General features: G+C 33.4%; 1 protein-coding gene across 1 annotated transcript; it reads left to right on the top strand.

The window, feature by feature from the left end:
- Positions 1-5,484: 5,484 nt before the first annotated feature.
- LOC113690332 (xyloglucan endotransglucosylase protein 6) lies at positions 5,485-8,198 on the top strand. Its single transcript, XM_027208183.2, has 4 exons — positions 5,485-5,774; positions 5,879-5,979; positions 6,574-6,767; positions 7,572-8,198. Exons 1-4 carry the CDS (start codon positions 5,576-5,578, stop codon positions 7,996-7,998), a joined length of 921 nt encoding a protein of 306 aa, XP_027063984.1. The 5' UTR covers positions 5,485-5,575; the 3' UTR covers positions 7,999-8,198.
- The last annotated feature ends 16,924 nt before the right edge of the window (positions 8,199-25,122 follow it).

The following is a 25,122-nucleotide window of genomic DNA, read 5'->3' on the forward strand; positions in this document are numbered from 1 at the left end:
GAGTCGTCGTGATTTGTTCTTGAAATGTTTCCAAAATTAATATGGATTCCAAGATATTTTTCACAGGTGATAATCTCATACTAGATTTTTTTATTCAATAAGAAGGTAACAAATTTGGAGGATAAGCTTTTTAATGAGTGCTTCAATTGGTAGTTTCCAATGCACAATTCATGTTCTATTTCTATTCCTATGCCACTTCAGCTGGGGAATTGATGACTTTGCCAATTAAGGCCTTGTTTGGATTGCTTGTTTCCGTCGGAAAATATTAGCCAAAATTTATTTGCTTACATCATCATTACAATTTTCAACACACCTTTTTATCTTCCCAATTGCCTTTTTATTTCACATACATCACATCACAAAAAGTGCTACAGTAAAAATATCTCAAATAATTTACAATCCAAACAGAGCCATTGTCGTTTTCCGTGATCACATTTCCCAATCACCTTTTTCCCTCACATATATCAAATCGCTACAGTAATTTTCCCATGAAAAATGACGAAAAATGCAGTCCAAACACAATCTAAGTTTGTTTGGATAGTAGATTATTCATCAAAATTTATTTGCTTGCATCATTAATATCATACTAAAAAAGTATTACAGTATTATTTTTTAAAAAATTATCCCAAATAATTTACTATCTAAACACGAGTTGAAAAAAAATTAATGGTGGCATAAAGCAAGATTTTAAGTAGTTTATTAATGAAAAATATTATGCACATTTACAATAACATTTTATAACAATAACAAATTTACCATATTGGATAATTAGCCATGAATATTTGAGTGTGAGAAAAAGACTTCCTAGTAACAATTTGTAGATTTTGAGTAAATACCATTAGCGCTTTAATACTTTCTTACCATTCGAATGATGATATTATCATTTCAACCAAAAATCAAAATGTTATAACACAAATATATAATGGTTTGTGGATTGGATTTGCAATTTTCCATAAAACCATTTTAGAGAATTTTTTTTAAATACCATTCAACTACCTTTTTTTTTTTGTCACATATCCATTTATCCAAATGATTTGTAATAACATATTGTTCCTAAAACTCATCCTCACAAAAAAAAAAAAAAAATCCGACTTTGTCACTAATTTATGAAAGTATGACAAAATTGATCCATGCTAGATTAAGGTTAGACATCGACACATTCCTCAAAAATAAAAAAGAAAATTATTGTCATTCAAGTGGAGAATAGTTAGGCAAAGGGTTGCATTTGCTTTGCATACGTAAAAAGGGATAATATCATAAGCCTCCCTAATGTTTCTCTTTATATCACCTAATACCCTTAAGGTTTTGAAAATATTACTTACCTCATTACTTTTGTTATTTGTGTAACAAAAATTTGAAAAACTCTAAAGTACCATTTTACTCATTAAATAAAAATATTTCTAAACCACTTTGTTTACTCCAAGAGAATTATCACCTGAAACACAATCTCTAGTAGCACTACTACATCACAATGTTATAGTCTATAAAGTATAAATTAAAAAAAAAGATATTTGCAAGGAAATACACTAGAAACAATTTAACTCTATATGTTCAAAATCAATTTCTTATGACCTTATATATTTTCAACTTCTTCTTAGCCTGTCCTTAAACTTCGAAATTGTACTGATCATTATGAAATTTAACTCAAAATAAATAAAGAAATCATATCCCACTTTATGAAAATCACAACAAGCAAAAGATAAAACAAAATTTAATTTGCTATAATTTATAAACAAAAAATTGCATAGTTATCCAAAAAAAATGAGTAAGAGAGAATATTGGAGAGAGGGGAAAGAGAGAAAATGACTTTTGTTTCTTTTTTCTTTTTACCTCTATTTATTTGATATGTTTATTACATATCATATGAGAGTTAATATTATAGTCTTTTCACAATTACTAGGAAAGGCAAATGATTATTTTTAAAATTTTAGAGATGCCAAGTGATATTAGGAAAAACATCAAGGTAGGTTTCTAATATTATCCCAAAAAAAAATCAAAACTTTATGAGAGTCCATCATTCTCTATTGTTAGGTTTGGTCTACGCCCTAGGATATTTTGTTGGACCTGCCTACAATTTGGTACAGTTGTTGTACTTGGGTACTCTCTGAAGCTACGTACTATGAATTATGATAGTTCATGTGCTCCAATTCCTTTTTGACAGCTTCTTTACCAAGCCAAAGCCAAAATTGCATCTCTCTCCAATAAATAAATAAAATTACATATCTTTTTTCTCATTTTCTTTTTTTTTTGGCGGAAATCTTTTTCTCATTTTCTTGACAAAAACAAAATTTACTTTTCTAATGCTGACTTTTAAGGGTAATTACCTTTCCAGATAAGTTGTAATAACTATAGTCACCCTCTATCTAATTCTTAGAATTATTTTCGTTTGAATATCAAATTTTTTTTAAATAATATTTCGCTTACATCATACATAAATTTTTCAATCCATCTTTTTATATTTTCAATTACCTTTTTATCTTACATGCATTATATCACAAAAAATATTATAATAATTATTTTAAATAATATTTTATCCAAACAAACCCCTTAGCATTCTAGAAAATATTTATTTGCACTCTCATTTTTATTAATCATAATCCAACTATCATTTTAATGATACAGTTTTTACTTATCAGATTATATGATAAAATAGATGGTGAGAGTATAAATAACAAATAATAGAATGTTGACATTTCCTTAGCATTCTCAAATAACGTGCTAGAAAAATGTTCATCATTCATTATACTTCACTTATACTCTGACTACCTTTACATACTATTGGAAATTTATGAAGGTAAATATGACATTTACACGGCTTATTTTAGTTTCTTGTACCTTTTTTTCACAGTACATACTAATAAATTATTAAAAATATATGAAAAATGTCTAAAAAAACTAAAAATGAAATGGTTGTATTTGGTTACAAAATTATTTTTAATATTATATATGCTATTTGCATCATAAATATATTTTCTAAACTATTTTTTTATTTCACATATATCATGTTATAAACAATATTGCAATAATTATTACAAGTAATATTTCAAATAATAACATATTCAAATACACATGTTATAAATATCATTACAACGAAACAAAATCAAGTTGAAAAACAATCTCAAGTACCACATTTTCTTTGCTCGAAATCGTCGTATATTCTGGATTTCACTTATGTTTTGTCCTTATTTAATTATCACGTGTATTGATTAATAAGTTTTAGGATTCTATTGTGAATAAATTCAACCATCAATAACTCTTAAAATTTTATTGACGGATAAATTCAGCAGCATAATATACATGATATTTAAACAAAAAAACCGGACAGAAATAAAATGAGATAGATGATTTGAAGCGCATTTTCTTGTTAATATACTCGAAATGATTATGGGGCTCACATCTCTAGACTTGAAAAGTTTAATGCTTTTCACGAATCGAAGTGAATGAGCATCCATTTCAAAAATAAAAGCACAGTAAACAAAGGCGATGGCACAGTATTTATTGAGTGCGCCTGGCAGAGTCCAGTTGGCATAATTGCCGTCAGCAAAGGGAAAACCAAAAGGACAGGGGATAATTAAAGTGAAGCGCTTCCCCATCATTGATCATTCTATAGGCCCCATGCCCACCCCTAAACTGTACTCTACCCTGGAATTTCGGGCATCACATTTGTCCTTATTTTTTTGGGACCAATTTCGGAATTTAAATATAACTTGAAGTAACTTCATCCTTATTTTTTAAAAAGTTTTTTAAATTTGTAAATACAATTCGTAAATTGATTTAAAATCTATCATTCGAATTGCTATTTTTTTGGAGCTTTGATAAAAATGTATTATATCGATTTAATGTATGTAAGATAAAAAAGTAATTAAAAATGTGTTCATGAAAATTGTGTTTGGATTGCATTTTCTATGATTTTTTATAGAAAAATTACTATAGCAATTTGATGTATGTGAGAAAAAAAGATAATAGGTAAATATGATCAAGAAAAACGACGCAATTTTCCGACGAAAAATGGTTCAGAAAGCTACAGCCCAAACATAGCAAATTATTGTAGTGTTGAAATTCTTAGGCCTTGTTTATATTGCATTTTTTTGGGATTTTTTTAATAGAAAAATTACTGTAACGTGAGATAAAAAGGTGATTGAAAAATATATTCACAAAAAACCTAGCAATTTTTCAAAATTGCCTAATGACCACCTTAAACAGGAGGAAAGTCTTAATAATAATCATTAGTCATGGTGAAAAAAGAAACTTTGATGAAACTATCAAGGGTTAACTAAAACCTTTTCTTTTGTTTTTTGTCTTATGATAACCCTAATTAAAACATTTCAAATTATCTCTTGCTAATAAAATCCTTCCACTTTGTATAGAGGTTAACATCCTTCAATTTTAAGTACTGCTCTTTCAAATTAAAATCAATTTCCACTGCCTTTTAGTCATATTTTGGACCAGATCCAATATAATGGAACAAAATTTGTAGGGCACACCGAGTAAAACAACCTAGATTATTCTAAATAATTACCATTGAAGAACAATTTTTTGGCTCTGTTTGGATTGTAAATTATTTGAAATATTTTTACTGTAATATTTTTTATGATGTGATGTATGTGAGATAAAAAGGTAATTGAAAAGATAAAAAGATGTGTTGAAAATTGTAATGATGATGTAAGCAAATAAATTTTGAGAAATAAGCCTATATCCAAACAAAATAAATTCGAATGTCAAACGTTTAGTTAGAAGTCCATCATGTCATTAAGTGGATTGATTAAGATTAACAATGATGGTTTTTGGATCCAACGTACTAATTCTCATAAATTAGACCATTTTTTTGCTATCGTCGTTATCTATATAGTATAATTCGTTCTTTTTTTTTTTAAAAAAAAATTGTCCTCACACTAAACTACACATGATTAATAATGGTGACAATCCCTAATCCTAAACGATTAACAAAAGATTCTCTATTTTCCATAAGAAAACAAAAAAAAAAAAATTTCTAGCATATCTCTCGCCCACAAGCAAAGTTTAAAAAAGTTTCCAGGGATGCAAAATCGAGGAAAATTTAAAGAGAAGAAGGAGGAGGCAAATAGTCCCATCCTCTTTTTAACTGCTACTGCCATTGACAACTGGACTCTGCATCGTCCAGCTGTGAAAACTCCACGTGTCCTCAATCCATTCGTCCGTATCTGTACTCCCCTTCTTTTCCGACAGCGACTTGACATTACCCCTTTGCCCCTACAATACGGACCAGCTCCGACCCAGCTCATTTAAGCCGATTTTCATTTTCCCCATTCCAACGGCTACAACAACACGTTTGATTTACTATTTGATTTCACCGATGATTCGTCGGAACCGGAATCCGACGTGTACAACATTAATCTCACGTGGATATGCTGACGTGGCACCTGGCTTCCCACTGAAGCCTCTCTCTCACAAAAATTTTTTTTTCCCTCTGGGCTATAAATTCCCACTGTCCATACAATGGCCCTCTGCACTAGAAGCTTCAAGCTCTCCTCCTCCTCTTCCACTACTTCTTCTGTTACTGCAGTAACTAACTATTCCAAGTTTTCTTGATCCATCAATGGCTAGTTTGGGTTCCATTTCGATGAAAAAATTGTGGGTTTTGTTGGGTTTTTGTTGCTTTGCTTTGTTGTCAATGGTGGATTTGGTTAGCTCTTCATCATCAAAATTTGATGAGCTTTTTCAGGCTAGTTGGGCTAATGACCATTTCGTCTATGAGGGTGATGAGGTTCTTAAGATGAAGCTGGATTACAACTCTGGTATTATATAATCAACATTGCTTGCTCATTTTTCTTGACTTAATGTACTCATTCCACTTGATGTTATTTTCATGTTAATCATTCTTTGGTTCTTGAATAATCAGGTGCTGGATTCCGGTCAAAGAGCAAGTATATGTATGGAAAGGTTACAGTTCAGATCAAGCTTGTTGAGGGTGACTCTGCTGGAACTGTCACTGCTTTCTATGTATGTTTAATTCGCTAGTATTTATTTGCTTTGTTTATACTGCTGTTATCAGGTTAAAAAAAGTCACTTCTGGCATGAGATTATACTCAAAATTCTGTGTTTTTATTTTGGCAAAAGTTACTTTGTGATTGGTGATTAGTAGTAGTACTACAATTCATTCAAAGCATTCGTATTAGATTTGCAGTGCCAGAAAGAAATAAAGCCGGGAATTATATTGTAATGCATATATTTGGTCAGTCTTAGTGCCCTGTTCCTTTCAATCTTGTCAGCATGATCCATCCAATAGGGTGGAGAAGTATTATTATTATTATTACTTTCACCATTAGTCCTTTTTCAACCCACTTTTTTGTCCACACATTGTTTACATTTGAATAATCAATCAAGATTCTTTACTTTTCATCGGGCACCAAAGTCACTCACATAAGTGGCTTTATTGGTAAGATCATCTACTGGCTTTGGCCTTGTTTATTGGCACTATGTCGTCACTTTTATAAGATTGACTTTGCTAATGATTGTAGTCAAAATTTTACTCTTTAGTGGTAGCTTAATGATGTGATTTAAATGTGATAATTTTACTATTTTTTACATGGGCAGATGTCATCTGATGGTCCAACCCACAATGAGTTCGATTATGAGTTTCTTGGCAACACTACTGGTGAGCCTTATTCTGTTCAGACAAATTTGTACATCAATGGTGTTGGTAACAGAGAGCAAAGACTGAAGCTCTGGTTTGATCCTACCACTGATTTCCATGCCTATTCCATCCTCTGGACCCCTCGCAAAGTCCTGTAAGCTCTCAATGATCTTAGCCTATTTGAAAAATTTTCGCACATTTTTTTAAGGTTAACTACTTGATTATTTATGTCCCTGACTGCTAAAGCACATTGGATAAATGTTATGTGTAAAGGGCAACAGAACAGGACTGGAAAAAAAAAAAAAAGAGATTAGAGCTTTTTTTTACTGCCTATGGTTTGGACCAGTTTCTGTATACTTGTACTGCCAGTTTAGTCCACACTAAATTCCAGCTATGTCTGTGTGAAAGTATTAGGTTGATAAGGTTCTTGAGGTTTTACTGGACAATCCCTTGATTATCCACCTTCCTTTTTCTTTTCTAGATCGTGTTTAGGGGGTGTAAAAAAGTGAAACAGAACAAGACTAAAAACAGGATTGAAGCTTGTTTTACTCTCATCACTTGGACCAGTTTCTAAATGCTAGTACTGCCAGTTTGTTTATAGTCCACAGGCTAGAGCCAATTTGCTAAGAATGCAAACAAACTTTGCCATTACAAACAAAAAGGAAAAGACATGGAAGGAAGAGGAGTATGCATGGATTACCCAAGGGGTCCATGCATATTATGATTGACTGACAAATTAACGCATCCTGTCTTCCCATGTATTCAAATTAATGTCGTTTGGCATATTCCCATTGGCTAAATTAAAGAGTTCTATAGCCTTTTAAATGTCAAGTGATTTCTTTTCAAAATATTAGTTTCTTGAATTTTGACACACAATTTAAGATTATTGTATCTAATGAAATAGTAGTGTGATTATATGACTTGTTAAGGTAACTCCAATAATGTGCAACTTTTTCAGATTCTTAGTAGATGAGACACCTATAAGAGAACACTCTAACCAGGAGGATAAGGGCATACCATTCCCCAAGGATCAACCTATGGGAGTCTATAGTTCCATATGGAATGCTGATGATTGGGCCACACAAGGTGGTAGGGTAAAGACTGATTGGAGCCATGCACCCTTTGTAGCTTCCTATACGGGCTTTGAGATCGATTCTTGTGTGGTTCCTGCAACAGTGGCAGCAGCAGATTATTCTAAGCAGTGTAGCAGCAGCAATGAGAAGAAGTATTGGTGGGATGAACCGACAATTGGAGAGCTTAGCATCCACCAGAGCCACCAGCTCATTTGGGTTAGGGCCAACCATATGTTTTATGATTATTGCACTGATACTGCTCGGTTCCCGGTTGCACCTCTTGAGTGCCAGCACCACCAGCACCGCCACTAGTGCCACCACCGCTCAGCCATTCTGGTGAAAAAAGGGGTTCATAGTAGACTGTAAAAATTTTAGTATGAAGGCATTAGTGCCAAATAGACATGAACTCCATCATGTTACATAAATCTTCAATCAATCACTTGTTGTTTTGGGCATGTAAGATAAATGGTTGCTTTGATTATTCATTAATCTACTTTTCGTTTTCTGATGTCTACACATTTCCATTGTAGCATAATTTTAGTCTTCCATCATCCTCTATCATGTTGGACTATGCAAAAGATGAATTTGCTTATCCTTGCACGACTCCTCCCAATTTGAAAAGAGTAGGAGCAAGTCTCTTTCTCACATGTGAAACTCATGAACAATACAGTTTGAATCTGTAATGATTAAAGAAATTAAAAAGGCTGGTTGAAAATGCATCAAAAATCAAAACACACCTCCTCGGCCTAATGCATTGCTCACGGGACCATTAAGGGGAGGTCGGACATGGAAAGCCGGGGCCATGATGACAGGGCCGGAAAGAAAAAGTTAACAGATGTGGGTCTCAATTGCTGTTCAAGAATCAGAGGGGTGTGCCAATAGGGGAAGTCCCAACAGCCAGTGGAGGAAACCAGCAATTTCTTGAAAACCAGTAGCTGCATGTATGGCTTGAAAGGGTTGGTTAATATTAACCAGCAATTTCTTAAGCAAAACGATTATGCCGAGAGGTTTTTGTCTAGTGATTAAATTTTAAGATTTAGAAATTTAAATTTAAATCTTTTTGCTTTCCTTCTTGCTTTTTAAATTACACCATTTCCTTGCTAGAAAAGAGAAGAACAATATATCCCACCATTTTCTTGCTGGAAGAAAAGGAAGAAAAAAGGAAAAAGATGATGACAAGACATATCCCTAAAGCGTTTATTTGCTGGTCATTTTTCCTCTTCAATTGAATAAACACTTGGGATCTATTCAAAGAACAAACCTCAGGATAGCTGGAAAACATTTTGGAGACATGCCAATTGCTATAGATAAACTGTGGAAAGCGTGCTCCAAAAGGGACCTTTCAAGTAGTAGTGTGTCTACATTCATGGTAGGGTTAGAACAAATAATTGATGGCTAAGGGTGAAAACTGCAGACATGAAATGGATCAAAGTAACACTTTGGGGCACAAAATCACCTTCAAAGGTACTTTCTTGATTTTTGTTTGGACAATAAATCCTTGAGGTGGTGGTTGGTTCTTGTACAATACTTGTCGGTTATGATCTGGAGATGCAGCTTCAATACGTTAGGCAAAGGTGGATATGGATAATGATCAACAAGATGGAATTAACAAAAAAAGAAAGAAAAACAAAACCATGTTCTGATGGGCACTTACAAGATCTGATGAAATCTATGAGGAGTATTATGCTTGCACTAATCAGAATTGTTTGATTATCTGTGTATAAGCATTTTGTGATTGTTTCTCAACTTTGTGAGAAACTACTATATAATTTAGCCTAGTTTTGGTTGGTCAAAATTTTTACCACCATGTAATTTTATTAACAATTGAAAGTGTGATGATACTATATGCTTGATTATGCAAGTAACTTTTTTGCTTTGGGGTTCAATCTAATTAAAAATTGCTTCAACATTGTGGTTGGATAATTAGTTATTCTTGACTGATCAAAAGAGGCTTATTAAAAGGAAACGATAGGATAAATGCTTTTTTTTTAGTACTGATACACAGATGAATAATTGACCATTACAGCTCAAAATAATGACACAATTATGCTCCTTCAGAGACTAATTAGTGCTAAATTTCCACTGTGGAATAGTTAATCATGGGTTTTGCAATGTCCACTATGAACTATATAATCATGAGTCCTGTATCAAACTGTAGTACAATGTGCTGTTGAGCACTAATCAAACAGAGATACAATTATGGCAGATTTAAATAGTGTAGTACTGTTGCCTGCTGCAAGTGTAACCACATCATGAATTCAATGCCCTCACAATAATTACCAGTTCTATCAGTGGACCATGAAACTATGAATCTAATGCTCCCCAACTACAACGAGATAAATGTTCTGATTCTCATAAAGTAGTAAATATATGTCCAATAATGCAGTCTGAAAACATATCTTATTAGCTAAATCTGTGCATTAGTACAACTTAGATTACACTGATCTTCAGGATGATCTCCTTGTGAGACTAATTTGTTATGGTTTGTCAATGACCTATGACTTTTAGGAGAAAAATATTCCTCAAAAGTCTACACTTGTGACCAATAGGATGTACACTTGCCCACCTAAAAGGAGGGGAGACTTCAAAGCCACAAGAAAAGATTAAACAAGACATGATAGAGCTTAAGGTCTTCACAAGCTATCATTCCACATTCCAAGGTTGAAGAACACTTCTCTTCCAATTTTTGCTGTTATTTTTAAGTGAATTTAATACTATGTGGTATTGTGCCATGCCCAAACTCAATAGATGTATCACTTACACATTGATAATCTTGCCTTAAACCCAAATTATCACACAAGTACTTTAAAGTAGAAACAATGAGAGATGGGAACCTCATAAACTTTTATTTTGCTTGAAATTGTTTAGTCTTTAGATGCCTCTTTTACTTTTTATTTCAACAAATTAAAACCACCCCTTTTCTTTATTGCCTAGTGGACTAAGCATGGTCGTAAAGGAAGATTCTAAAAATTTTTAATCTCACAAGATTTTGTGATTAACATATGAGAAGAGATGAAAAGATTGACAGGCAGCTTAATCATTGGATTTGATTTTTAGTGATTCTAGTGACAAAGCAAGGATAAATACAATGCTGCTCCTGTTTCACAGCTGGATCCAGTGCATGGAACACTGATAGCGTATAACCTAGAACCATGAACAAGATTGATTAAACTTGATGGAGCCATGCACCCACAGGGGCCAGGGGTGGACCATGGATTTCAATGGATTTTGGAACCCCCCCTTTTATTTGGTTCCTTCATTCACCAGAGGCTATATAGGACAATCGTTTGCTTTTAAAATTGTGGTTGCAGACAGCAATTATTGACAGTAAAGGCTCCCAGTCCCATATGCGATGAGAAATCTGTAGAAGAGAGAGAGAGAGAGAGTAAAATGTGTAGGAGGAAATGGTTTATCTTGTCAAGTTGAAGGATATGGAAATTTGGACCTCAATTATGTGCTCCATTTATTACCCAACAAGAAAAGAAAATGGGATTTTGGACCACATCCAATAAATCAAGAAAAAGTGATGGATCGAAAATTGCCAATAAAAGTTGAGGATATTGACTTGAGAATCCTATGCTTTAGTGAGAAATAGCACAGCAATAGAAGCTGTTGGTAATAGTTTGCTAAAGGGATTTGGTCCTTATAGAAATACATTATGTGAAGTGCATCAATTCCTGCCCCATAGATGTACTTTTAACTAGTTTGTATTAGAAACTCTGACTTTTGAAAGCCTCTCCAAAGATAAAAAATTACAACAATAATAATCAAACTCCCAACACAATGTGTACCATTGTTTAGCCATCTAAATAAGCAGCACAGCAATAGGACCAATCCATTATTATGTCTACAAATATGTTTGTTATTTTGTAGAATTTCATACACGAATTTTGTTTCTCATTTGCTAAGTTCTATAAGTGGTAGTATATGACTCACTATCCAGACTCGATGAAGTGCATAAATTGGCGAGTTTTGTTATACTATTTGCATGCTATTTTATGATAAATCTTTTCTGCACCGTTAGTGTAAAATTTCTTTTTACACGAGTAGCCTTAAATCCATGTCAACATTTATGAAAAAAGATTTTGAAATTTAAATAAAAATTGTATGTTATATATCTAAACCTGTGCATATATAAAAATTTTTATATTGACAGTGTAAAAAAGATTAATCTCACTTTTTTACTATGTAAAACTCAGAATTCAAGAAAAGAAAATAAAGCAATAATAGCGGACACCTACTTGAATGGATTTGGGCCAAGTAATTGAGGTGTAAGGTAGACAGCTACTTGAGTGGCCCAGTTATGGAAATATCCGTCAGATTCTTGCTTGAATGGGCTTGTACCCATCCCACCAAGTGCTGCTCAGATTCAAGGCTGAGCACTAGATGCCCAAATCCAAGAGCATCTTTTGCCAGTTTTCTCTATGGGCTCAACTTCATTCAACAGGTGCATCAACAACAGACTCGGTTTTCTCGTCTGTGCCGCATTATTACTTGCAAGAGTCATCATGGACCTACAATTGTTGGTCAAATGTCTAAACAAGATTTGTCTGTGTGCTACACCTACTGACACTGAAATATAGCTTCAAATTTTAGAGTTTTGATAACATAAAAATGCAACACCAAAGGTCATGTTTTCACTGTAGATAAGATTTGTAGTAGCAGTGGCCAGTGGCAAGTGGCAACAAATCCAAATGTTAGTATATTTAAGTTCAAACTTGAAGATAATAACTTAGGTTTAAACTCGAGTTGGACCTCAACTAATGCTATATTCGCGCGCAACGGATCTTCTGTCCCACATTCTGTGCTGCTCTCTATCTCATTTTTTTATTATATTGCTATTTTTCCTTCACAAACATCATGTTTTAATTCTTTTTTATTTCCTTATGATCCAATAACCATTAATTGAGTAAAACATAATATTTAACAAACTCAAAAAATCAAAATGCATAAAAAATGAGATTTTTTATGAATTTTCTGCTGTGTTTTTTAATTTTCTATTATATATTAGTTTTTTTTGAAGCTGTTGTATTTATTTTTTACTCAATTAATAGTTATTGGATCATAAGGAAATAAAAAAGAATTAAAATATGATATTTGTGAAGGAGAAATAGCAATATAATAAAAAGTGAGACAGAGAGTGGCACAGGGTGCGGGACAGAAGATCCGTTGCTATATTTCAAGTGCTTGAAATTGACTCGATAAAATACCAAGGAGTTTGAGCTCTCTCGAGCAAGCAAAAAGAGCTCAAATTGAGTTCGAACTCGAGTTTGTCCGAAACAAGAATTTGACCATATATGGAGATTTAGGCAATTTCATCATTATAAAAAAAAACATATAAAAACTCAACGAGTTTTCAAATTGAATATCTTAATGCTCAAAAACAATGTGGTAAAGGGTTCGAACAGCTCGAGTTTAAGTCAAACATTTGACTAAACTGCTCGTGAGTTGCTCAGCTCGTTGTCACAACTAATCTGTAGTGGCAAGAAGAGAGTTTCTTAGACATTACTCCCTCCGTTCCTTATTAGATGGCCTGAATAACTAATTCTCTTAGATTAAGAAAGTTGGTTATTTTCTAAAAGTCAACAAAAGTTTAACTTTACTTCTCAAAATTACCCTTTATCTCTCTTCATCTCTTCAACTACTTTTATTGTTAATGCTACAAATACTGCATTTAATTATTTAGAGTTCCAATTCAAGAAAGTTGAAAGGGTAAGCAAGGGTAAATTTGGAAAAAAGTTCATAAATGCTTTCTTGATATCATAAAATGACAGATAAAAAGAAACAATGGATTAGGACATCTAATAAGGAACGGAGTGAGTATTGAATAATTAATTATTAATTGGGAAATGAAAACAACAAAACTTTAAGAGAGACGGTGTGAGAAAGATCCTTACAGTGCATGCTTTCTCCCAAGCCCAAGGAGCTCGAAAGTTCGAACCTTTTGACTAAATCCGTGACAACCTGTGTTGCTTTCCGCTTTTTGAGTACTACAAATCAAATTTGACCTTGCTCACCAATGGCAGTGATGGCCACTGTCAGTTCACAGCTGGTTGTAATTAATCATCGTATTGACTGGGAGTTTCTCAGCTGGTTGAACGAAAAAGTCTGAGTTTCTCAGTCATCGGAAAAAGACAGAAACCTCGGGGAGGTGATCTCTCCATTTCAGTGGGTGTCTGGGGGGTCTTTACTTCTTAGCAGCGGGGCACCCCTGTGGGGTTTCTATCCCACATCGGTTCGGGGGGGTTTGGGGTTTGGGTTTATTAAGGTCTGCGGGAGCCTTCAAAAGTTGCCGGCTTTTGAAGGTTTCTCGCAGGTCAACTTTAGTAACGAAAAAGTCTGAGTTTCTCAGTCATCGGAAAAAGACTGGGAGGAAGTTTTACACCGACCTTTCTTTTGTCCAAGGACCATCTAATACACATGTACAGGTTTGTTTGGATTGTGTTTTATTTCCCCAATTTTATCTATTTACATCATCATTATAATTTCTAATACACCTTTTTATCTTTTTAATTATCTTTTTATCTCACACACATCACATCACAAAAAATGCTACAGTAAAAATATTCTAAATAAACACAATCCAAACAAACCCATTTCTTTGCAAGGAGAGGTGAATAAAAAACAAAATTGGACCTACGTTAAATACAAATTTGGAATTTAATTTCTTATCTTTCTTCAATTTGTAGGTTTGAAGGGTTGGAAATTGCTCAATTTCCACTGGCTGTCGTTAGCAGAGACACAATTAGTATGTGGTGCCTAGGCCAAGATTTTATCGCCAAGCTTGCCCCCTATTTGGATTGTTATTTTCTGCGGGAAAATTACGTCGTTTTTCATGATCACATTTTTCTATTATATTTCCCTCTCACATACATCAAATCGCTACAGTAATTTTTTCATGAAAAATGCAATCTTCGAAACCACATGAAATGTAACAATAGCAGAAATCTGTCTCTATATTAAATAATACTCCATCTTTTTTGTTAAACTATATAAAATGTATTTTCAAGTCTAAATTATGTTCAAATTTAACAATAAAGAGTTTAAAAACGCCAAAAAAAAGTTTATCCTTAAATTAACATATAGATATTTAAAACAGTATATCCTTGGTGCATCACATATTTAATTAGGGTTGTGATTATTCAATAATAGCTCTACAATAATCAAAGTTTATAAAATGCATCCGTTATCTTCAACTCTAATCTTGGAATTTGACATTTTTGAGTCTGTCTCCTCCCAACCAAACCACCCCATTCCACTTGCTAGCACTTGATTTTGACTAATAACAAGGACTAAAAACCAACCTGCAGCTAGCAGTTTCCTGATCATCCTTCATTCTCAGCCAGTAGCTCAGGGCAAGAACTACAAGCCAGAAGTCCATCACCTTCACCAACTGGTTACAACCTTGATAACATGAGGTCCGCAGCGTTAATTATCCCTGGCCTTCAATGGGATCCAGTGCCATCAAAATTTGTGATTTTACAGATTGCCAAACTATATGGCATACACAGACTAATGTACAATGTACAAAACTAGTATCTTGATGCAGATTTAATGTATATATTGTTGGTTAATTAGATTCAGTCAGTCTGCTCGTGCTTTTTCTACATTGAGTTACTTGGCCTGCAATCCTTTCACTAATGTTGTTATAGAAGTGTAGGCGTGTACTACTATAACACTTACAAAAGAATAATAAAAAAAGAGAACTAGAAAAGTCTTTCTTCCTAAAATGAGGATTAGATTTCAGCTCATCCCATTTTTGAATTCCTAGTCCGTCCTTTCTATTCTTTAAGAAAACTAGGACCCCGTTTAGATTGAATTTTTTAGGAAGTTTCTGGAGAAAAAAAAAATACTGCAACATGACATATTTTTAAAACGTGATATATGTGAGATAATCTGTGATTAAAATGTCTCTATTTTTAAGATGTGATGTATGTGAGATAATCTGTAATTGAAACGTCGTTGTTGTTGGAGTGAGTTAACTATAATTATCTAATTTTTTGAATTTAAATTGTATATTTCTTGAAACTTAAGTGGCAAATGACTTTCCAAATTTATAGACTAAATTCAAACATACAGAAGGCAAAATTATTATCAAGGGTAGGCGAAGAACCAGTGTTGATTCCCTACTACATGAAGCACACTTGTTTCAGCAATTTCGCTAGACTCAAAATATTTTAAGTATTTAATACCGAAGGAAGCTTCGGTAATCATAAGCAACAAAATCCTAGTTGTTGCCATTCCTGGAGATGTTTGTCCTTTTCTCATGAACTTAGAAGCGATCTGTCATGCTCAGTTTGGAATTGAGAATTCCGATTGCTTTTTTGCTTATTCTAATCATTTTTCGAAGTATGAACTCTTGAACGAGCTTCCATGCATTAAAGCACCGTCCACTCCAGTTTACCTCTGACCGGCCGGTCTTCAGTCTTCACTCGGGCATCTCCTTTATGGTCCATCCGATGTTTTCGTGGCATCCAAAGATTTCAATGCTGTGTCTTATTGTCATCCTTGTCCGATTGGATCCAGTCCATACAGCTGTCCCACATGAATCAGATGTACTCTTGGTCACTATGACATGGTACCAAGCGTCTAATAGTAGTGTCTTAGCACGCATTCTTGAATGTATTTTGATTGAATACTTTTTTTTGCTCGACAAAATTTCTCAATTGATAATATTATCTTGGCCAAATTACATAGGACCAAATTTGTGTTGTTCTCATCCAACTTGCATATATGGGTCTTTTTTTTTTTCTTTTCTAATAATTCCTCTCATCCCTCTTCATAGCCTCTTGCATCCAATCACGAGAATTCGAACTTTGAATTTGATAATGAAAAGGATTCTGAGAGTCTTGTCTTGATTATTTAAGCAAACCCTGATAAGTAAAACCTACGTACTATGTTCTTTGCAAAATTGTACAAGTTATTTGTCATAAATTATAATATGTTTATAGATTGTACATTGTGCTAAAATATTTGCACTATCACCCCTTGTTGTGCATACCAAAATTACTATGTGTATTCTAAATATGACCATCCACGTCAATCAATCCTAAGTCCTAACCGTCAAGATGAACCATTTTTTGATCCAATTAAGAGCACGGTTACACCTAACAATAGGGATACAAAATGTAGTACTAATATTTAAGAGAATCTCTAAATTAAACAGAAATTTTCGCAAGAGCATAGGCAATATCCTCCAATGAAAAGAAAAAGTTGTTTAGAGAAACCCTTATAATTTCAATCTTCAATTCATCTAGACCCCACCCCAACGGTCCCTCAAAAGTCACAACAGTTAAACTACTCTAATCCTTGCATACATTAATTAATGCAATTAAAGTACTATAAAGCAGGAAACCTAATTGACCCATGGACCAGTCCTACTCCTGTGAACTCAATTCTGAACTTTCCCCCAAGCTTCGAGCTTTCAAACCACGCGGATCTTCACAGCTCACAAGAATCTGTACACTAAGTTCTCTTTCAATTCAATAAACTGCCTTGTGTGTATCCTCCTGCCTACTTACAGCTCATAGGTCTCTCACCAAACACCCAAGTCTTTCTATTTCCTCGTAACAATATAAACCCTCCTCAGGCCTCCCATCTCAGAGCTCATACAGCCTTACTTCTCCATCTTTTACAGTACCCAAATAGACCTCACGTTGTACTAAAACCATTTCAGCTTTACACTACAAGAAGGAAGAATAGATATCACATCATTATCTCCAACCATCTCAACTGGATCATGGGTAAATCTGTTTTCGCTTTCTTGATCCTGTCTGGGATTTTCATGGTACAATCTATGGCTGCTAGATCAGAGCTGAAGGTCCAAGAACTGGTCCATTTGTCAGCAAAAATGGAGAGAAGCATAGCTGATCCACCAGCCGTTGACAATGGGGCAGCTGATCATTCAAAAGAAGAAGGCGGATTAACAGAGGAAACGGCTGCTGAAGCTCCTGATCAAGTTGTAGTTAGAAAGATGTCTAAGCATCATTCAACTGATAAGTCTGTTGCTGGTGGTGGTGTCATTATCGGTGGACTTGTGGCTGCTGTTTTTGCTGCTGTTTATTGCTACATTCGGGTCACCAGAAAGGAATCATCTTCAGATGTTGAAAAACATTAAGCAAGAACTTAGTAATTTTCACTTCAACTGTTGGAGTTTTAGAGTTATATATATTATGCACGAATATGTATTCTCATTACTCCACGATTTTACTAGCCAAAGAACAGAGAGTAGGTGTGAATATTAGAGACCAGAAGAATGATACGCTGAGATTTTATAGTGCTATTTTGGTGAGGGATTTGATTTATTTTTCATACCTTTGAATCAAAGGCTTTGATGATGGGCTTTCAATTTGGTTATGTACAAATTGAGGATATTGGAAGTGCAATTATCAATAATAATATACTCCTAGTTGTTAATTCTGCACAAAAAATATAAAAGATTTCTAGCTTAATATTCTCTTTTATAATTACTCTTTGTTTATGTACTTGCGTGGTTTAGAAATGGTTGTATTTACATATGTTTCGATTTTCAAGAACTCTCCTTTCTCCAGCCTCTCCCTCCTGTCTCATAAGATTTGAAGTATCGTTAATTGACACAGAAGCCGTGGAATGTGCCGTAGTAGGTGGGAATCCCCGAGAAGAGCGGAGTTAGATTTGAAGATTCTCAAGTGTCTGCCCTCCAAGCACAAAATTCCAAATTCCACATTCTATATGTATATAGTAAGGTACAAATTCAATTTTATTTTCCCCTCCCTTTCTTTACAAATAATAATAGTAATAATAGTGAAAGGATTTTTTTTAATAGGCGTCTCAAACATTTATTCATTATGCCATAATTTACGTCGAACTAAATTTTGTTTGATAATTCAATTCAGTACTTAAATTTAATCAATTCAAATGTTAACATATTCAAACCTTTTGATAACCAGAAATTGAACATTTGAATTAATTAAGTGGTATTGAATTTCTTAGGTAAAACTTACTCTTAAAATTAAGTGCTAAACTATTTACTTATCATTGAATGTGATATGCACTCAAATGTATTAATTTTAATATTTAACAATTCAATAATTTAATGGATTTCAGATTTCAGATATCTGATTTCAGAATTCAATTTTATTGGACGCACCCTAACTATTTACGTACACATACACACATCCACCCTGTATTTAGATACATTTCAAAGTAATTTTATTTTTATTAAGAAATTAACACTAAAAACTTCTCTCAACGAGTGTCCCTAGCGTCTTAGCCAAAACAAAATAACTAGTCTTGTAAACATTTAAAATCAAAACCCCAATTTTTAATTCTCCTGGAATCTTGGAGCTTTGGGCCAAGAAAAAATAGTCAAAGAGAATTACCGAAGGTCCTCCTATTCCTCACTTGCCACCCTCACAGGTGCCAAATGGTAACAGCAACTCCATGTCTTCTTCTAAGCAACAAAAGATCTAGATCCCACGTGCTGACACACCACTAGGTTCACGGTAAGGAGATAGGAACGATTGTCATACCAATGGTTCTTGAAATAGTGTAATGTGATTTCAGCCAGTTATAAGACACGTTTAATTACTTATATATAACTTGATAACATTGATGTGATTTTCTATTCCTGATTATGTGAATTTCATATATAATAATTATGTGTTGATTATAAAATTTTATAAGTAGTTAGGTGTGTTATACAACGTATTAATAAATTACCATATTGTACAATTGTTCCTGCCCGGTACGGCGGTACCTGAGTTCACTCTGCCTCAAAGAGTTGTGGTTATGTTGTTTTGCTCGCCTATAAAGAGAGATTATAGGAATATCAACGCTCAATTGAAAACAAGAACAATCAAGTATGTGCTTAATCCAAGCCCCAAGAATCCATAAACACATGGGTTAAGAGCTAATCTTCTACTAGAGGAAAACCTTGGAAAATGCTAAAACCAAAATTTGAAGTGATCATAAATGATAAAAAAAAAAAAAAATGCGGTTTGACTTTTGACTTTTCACAGGATCACTTAGAAGACCTATTCAAGGACGAGTTTTTCTATAGGTCCTGAAAAGTTGGATAAATTTTCTTTCGCTTCAACCAGGGAGGACAGCTTTTCTTTTTCTCTTCTTTTTTATTTGCAAATTATTTCGTTCCATCTTTTCCTTTTTTTTTTTTTTTAATATTTTTAACTTTCCAAAATTTAAGCTCCTTTCAAACCATTTAGTCGTAAATAAATGAAAGGATTTTGCAAAGAGGAGTCACAATAATGTCATCAGTAGGCTTTGTTTAAGATTTGCACATTTCTTGGAATCTGTTTTATAATCGTATTAAGATTGGCCACCACTTTCTCACTTTTCTCAACAAAACATCCAAAATTCATAGTGGAAATCATCAAACATGATTCTCTAACAGTTGATTCTCAGGCATACAGTTTATGGAATACTATGAACTAACTCTAACCGGCCATAAATAACAAGTGGTAATTTTTCCGTTCTTAGGGCTAACAAATGTTTTTTTTTCCATGGAAGACAGGTTTTTCTTTTAAAAAACTTTTTTTTCTACCCTGCCACGTCTCCCATAGCCTTTTCACTCCCAACTATCAGGTTTAGAATTCGAACACTAAATCTAACAATAGAGAGACGGAGAAGACAAGTGTTAATTTGTTAGAGGGTCTTCACTTTGGAGGTATACATGGGTATGCAAAAAAATGAATCTTGATATTTACATGTGCTGCCATTAAACCAACTTTCAAAATTGTTTTCTAGATACTGACAGAAGAATGTTACATGTCTCAGCTAAAGTTAACAGCAGGTTCCAAAAATGGCTTGATGACCCTCTAATGGTTATGTTGCATGTTTCACTCGTAGCACACAATTATACATCAAGCACGTGTAATATATCTTGTGATGTTATGGCAGTTTTGTCCTCGTTCTATACCTATATATATTTTGGGTTGGAGGGTCTTGAGCCTGCAAATTTTGTCGTCGTTCTATCAAATATTGAACTAATCAAAGTACTTATGTAAGAGACGAAAAAGTAATTCAGTGTAACATTTTAAAACCATTCTTGGAACATATTTTGCGTGTACTTTCGCGTAAATCTTCATTTAATTGAAAACTTAAATGCATGCAATATCAAGACATTTTCACATTAAATTAAAAAGATGAGCATAAAGGGGAATGGACGTGAATTTTAGCCACATTAAAGCACTAATTGAACCCTAACTCAAGCTACAAGAGCTCAAGTTCAAACTCATTAAATTCCTAAAAGTAGAAGTAAGCTCAAGATTGAACTCAAACTTGATAACACTCAAGCTTGACAACACATCAAGTTGGTCAATTTCATACGAAGTCAAGTTGCTCAGTTTGTTAATTTCTAGTTCAAGAAACTTGATTTATAATTTTCTCTCTACTTATTTGCTCTCCCTGTCTTTTATCTATTCTCAACCTTCTTTCCACCTTTCTCTATTGGAGGGAGATCTTGATCTCAAACTAAGGTCTCCTTTCCTCTTCTTATGTTTTTATTTTATATTTAGTAAAGTCTCTTATAAGATATTTTAGTGAGAGTTTTCCCTCTCCTAGTATTTATTAATGAGAATTTTGTTTAGTTTTTTTATCATTTTTCTCAGATTTAATTTTTTTAGATTTATATGTTAGATCTGGAATTTATTGGATTTTGTCGTCAGATCTTAAACATCAGTTTTGAATTTAAACCAACTGGATAGTAGTTATAAGAGAATAGACATACACATACATTTATAGAGCAACTTATGCAGTTGGTTAGATTTGATGATTTGTGATTCATAGTGTAGCCTTTCTTATTTTGTAACTCTATTACATCTAATGATTTTTTTCAAATATGATATATCCATAATATGTTCTATGTAATTTCTGTCGTTGGTGCAGCTTTCTTTGTCAAGCAAATTATGCTGGAAGATTTTCAACTAATTTATTAATAATATTGGCTTCTGTTGCTCAGTTTGTTTATGTAAGGGGAATTACATCTTAATTGAAATAGACGTAATTACTATAGAAATTATGTTTGGATTGCTTGACTTTGCATATGGATTCCTGTTTTCATCAAAAATTTGTATTTCAAATACAGGTTTACAATAATGCTAATATAAAAAATACTCCCAATAAATCCAAAACTTCTAAAATCTAAATACAACTTACCTTATAATTACAAAATAAATAAATAAAAATAAAATATCATCCCTTTTTCCTATACTAATACTCTTGCCACTACTTTCCACCTTCTGTTGCTACAATTCCCTGTTTCTCTTCCTTTTTTCTATCTTTCCCCTTTGTCTTCCTCTCTCTTCTTGCTTCTGTCCCTCTTCTCCTCCTCTCATCTTCCTTTTCTTTCTAGGGCTGAATCTAGTTATTGGGAGGGAAGAGAAGAGGTCAGAGAGAGAGGAGATGGGACAAGAAGAGGGAAAGGAAGGAAGGAAGATGAGAGGACAAAAAAGGAATCACATTGACCAAATCTGAGCAAGACAACAAGATTTGGTTGCAGAAAGAACGGAAGGGGATACAAGGGGAAGGGAACAAGGAGGAGAAATGACGGGAATAATGGAAAAGAGAAAAAGGGAGTAGAGAGGAGGAGAGAAGGCAAAGAAAAAGAGGAAGATCAATGAATGGGATGGTAGCAGTGCAACATCATGCTACTAAGAGAGGTGAGTAGAGGTGGAGGGTGGTATTGCTAGGAGAGGGGGGGGGTGGAGAGGGATGGTGGATGGTTGTGGTAGGAAGGATAATTAATTTTTTTAAAATATCTCCATAAAGTTTTTAAATTTTAAAAATACCTTAAAATACATCTACATAGTGAAAGTTTTTAAAGAAAATCGTTCAAAATAGTTTTCATATTTTGTCAAATGAAAATTTTCATTCTTCACTTTTAAAATGTTACTTTTGTGTTTCTTACAAATTTAAGTCAGTAAAGTTTAGTTCCAACCTATGTTTCCAACCATTATTTTTACCATGAATCCATCATGTGATTTACATATAGTCACTTTTTAGAGATAAAAAGATTAGATACCACTTGTTGATAGACAAATGACTCGATCCACAATCATTTTTTCTTTAAAAAAAATGTAATATAACCCAAACTATATCCATTTTTTTCTTAAAAAAAAGTAAAATTTGACCCTATTCATATTCATTTTTGCCCTTAAAAAAGTGGTTTTCAACCTTTTTTATACCTAAAAAATAGCCACAAGTGAGTCATGTAGTGATTTTACATTAAAAAGTGGTCGGAAACCTAGATTAGAATCAAATTTTGTTGACTTGAATTTGTAAAGGGCATAAAATTAACATTGTAAAAGTGAATGACGAAAAAAATTCATTTAACGAAATGTGGAGATGTTTTTAACGATTTTTCCAAGTTTTTAATATAAAAAATTACAATAACGTATTTTATAAATACTTCTAAAAACAGCTAATCCAAACGGTCCACAATTTTCTCAAATATTATTTTACTATATCAAAAACGTGTTTTCAAATCAGCTTCTTATTTTCCTAACTACCTTTTTGTCTCACATACACATTTTCAATTAACTTTTTTTCTTTTCAATCTTTTTTATCTCACATACATTACATTATAGTGCTATAATAATTATTCCAAATAATGTTTTAAATAATCTCTTACCGGAATGCTCTTAGGATTTTTCTTTTCTATGTATGCTTTTGGTCATTATTAAGGTAAAGAATTGCTTTTTTTCTTTTTTAACCCAATCAAATATTGAATTTCTTGCAGTTCGAGTCTGGTTCTTAACACACTAATGGACTTTTTATTTTGTCCTACAAAGCTGTTTGGTTCTTGAACCACTTTCTTGCCTTTCCATCGTGATTGGTTCCTCTCATCCAGACGCGCTTGTCTTTGCTTTCCACGCCTTCGCGGCAAGTGTCTTGAACTTTCAATCATCTGGTCTGGGCCGTACTTAAATGCATTTTGGGCTACATTGCAATCATACTCGTGGCTCAAAAAAACTGAAAATTCAAGATTTTAAAATTCCTATTGATGCTTTGATTTAATGCCTATGAGGTGTTTGTCCATATGCTTGAACCATCAATTCATTATTTCACGCTTTCCATAGATGTTTTCTTGTACTACAATGTAGATTTCTGGGGCTAAAAATAGAACATCTTCAGCCGAGGTTCAAAAGGCCCTGACGCTATTTTTGGCCTGAAACACACATTGGCAATTTGCCTAATGAGCAAGGAGTAAATTTCTAAATTAGTAATACTTTTGAAGGAAAATTCCAAAATAGTGAAAATTCCGAAACAAAACGTGTCTTGTAAACAAGAGTAAAATATAGTTTTGTATCTAAACTTTATCCTTTGAGCAATTCTAGTATCCAAATTTTGGATAAAAGCAAATCTACCACATTTGGTACCCTTGATAGGCCTTTTTTTTTTTTTTTTTTTTCAAATTTCCAATGAAAAAATCACATGCTGTCACATGCTTGACAACAAAATTGTGAAAAAGATTTTACGTTTATACCTAGTTGAAGGATCTTCAAATTGTTGTTTCAAACTCTTACAAATAGAAAATTTCGTAAATTTTTTCTTATGATTTCATGGTTGAATCCATAAAGGTTCGATTGAAATAAGGGTATCAAAGTTTTTTTTTCTTTTTTTATGAGAGGGTATGGATAGGAGAGGGAAGTCTTAAGCGTGTATGATTATTAGCTCAATTGGGTATTTTTATAGCATAAGTTATTTTCTTTTTAAATGTGTGACTTATATATTCTATTAGTCCTTAGGGGGGAAGGATGGGTTGGGTGTTACGGGAGAAGGGAGTGTAAGCAAGAGGTCTCAGGTTCGAGTCCTCCTACTTACACTAAAAAAAAAAAAAAAATTAGTCCTTAAACTGGCCACGAGTTAATAGGTATTTTAGTTAGCAAATGATTTTTTTTTCCAGTAGGAATTTGAAAAAACCCGTGAAAAATACCAAATGTGCTTAAATGTTAGTATACATCAGGTACCAAATTTACTTTCGCATTAATTTTACTCTAAACAATGCATTGTGTGAATACTCTCTTCTAAGGAAACAACTCATTGTGTGAATACATCTTTCTAAGGAAACCACGAGAATGCCTTTTTAATCCTTCTAGGAAGAGGCTCTAAAACACCACCTTTTGGGAATTAATTTTATAAATACTCACTTTTTGGAAATTTACTCGGAAATGTGGAGGTATGACTCGAGTGCCAGTTTGGGTCGATCAAACGTGCATTGTTAAGCATACAATCACCATGAACTTTCATTTGTTCCGTGTGAAGTCAGTCTTACACTTACTGTTGTCATTGCAAGACAGCTTGCTTGGATAGGACCAGAGCCAAAGTTGATGATTGTCTAATGGTCCAAACTTTCTCATTGCATGATTCTGAAATATCTCAGCTCTATTTTCCGAATAATTGTTGTGATGAAGACTGATGTTTCTTGTCACTTTCTTA

This window comes from Coffea arabica, chromosome 5c (genome assembly GCF_036785885.1).
Source record: "Coffea arabica cultivar ET-39 chromosome 5c, Coffea Arabica ET-39 HiFi, whole genome shotgun sequence".
Classification (NCBI taxonomy): domain Eukaryota; kingdom Viridiplantae; phylum Streptophyta; class Magnoliopsida; order Gentianales; family Rubiaceae; genus Coffea; species Coffea arabica.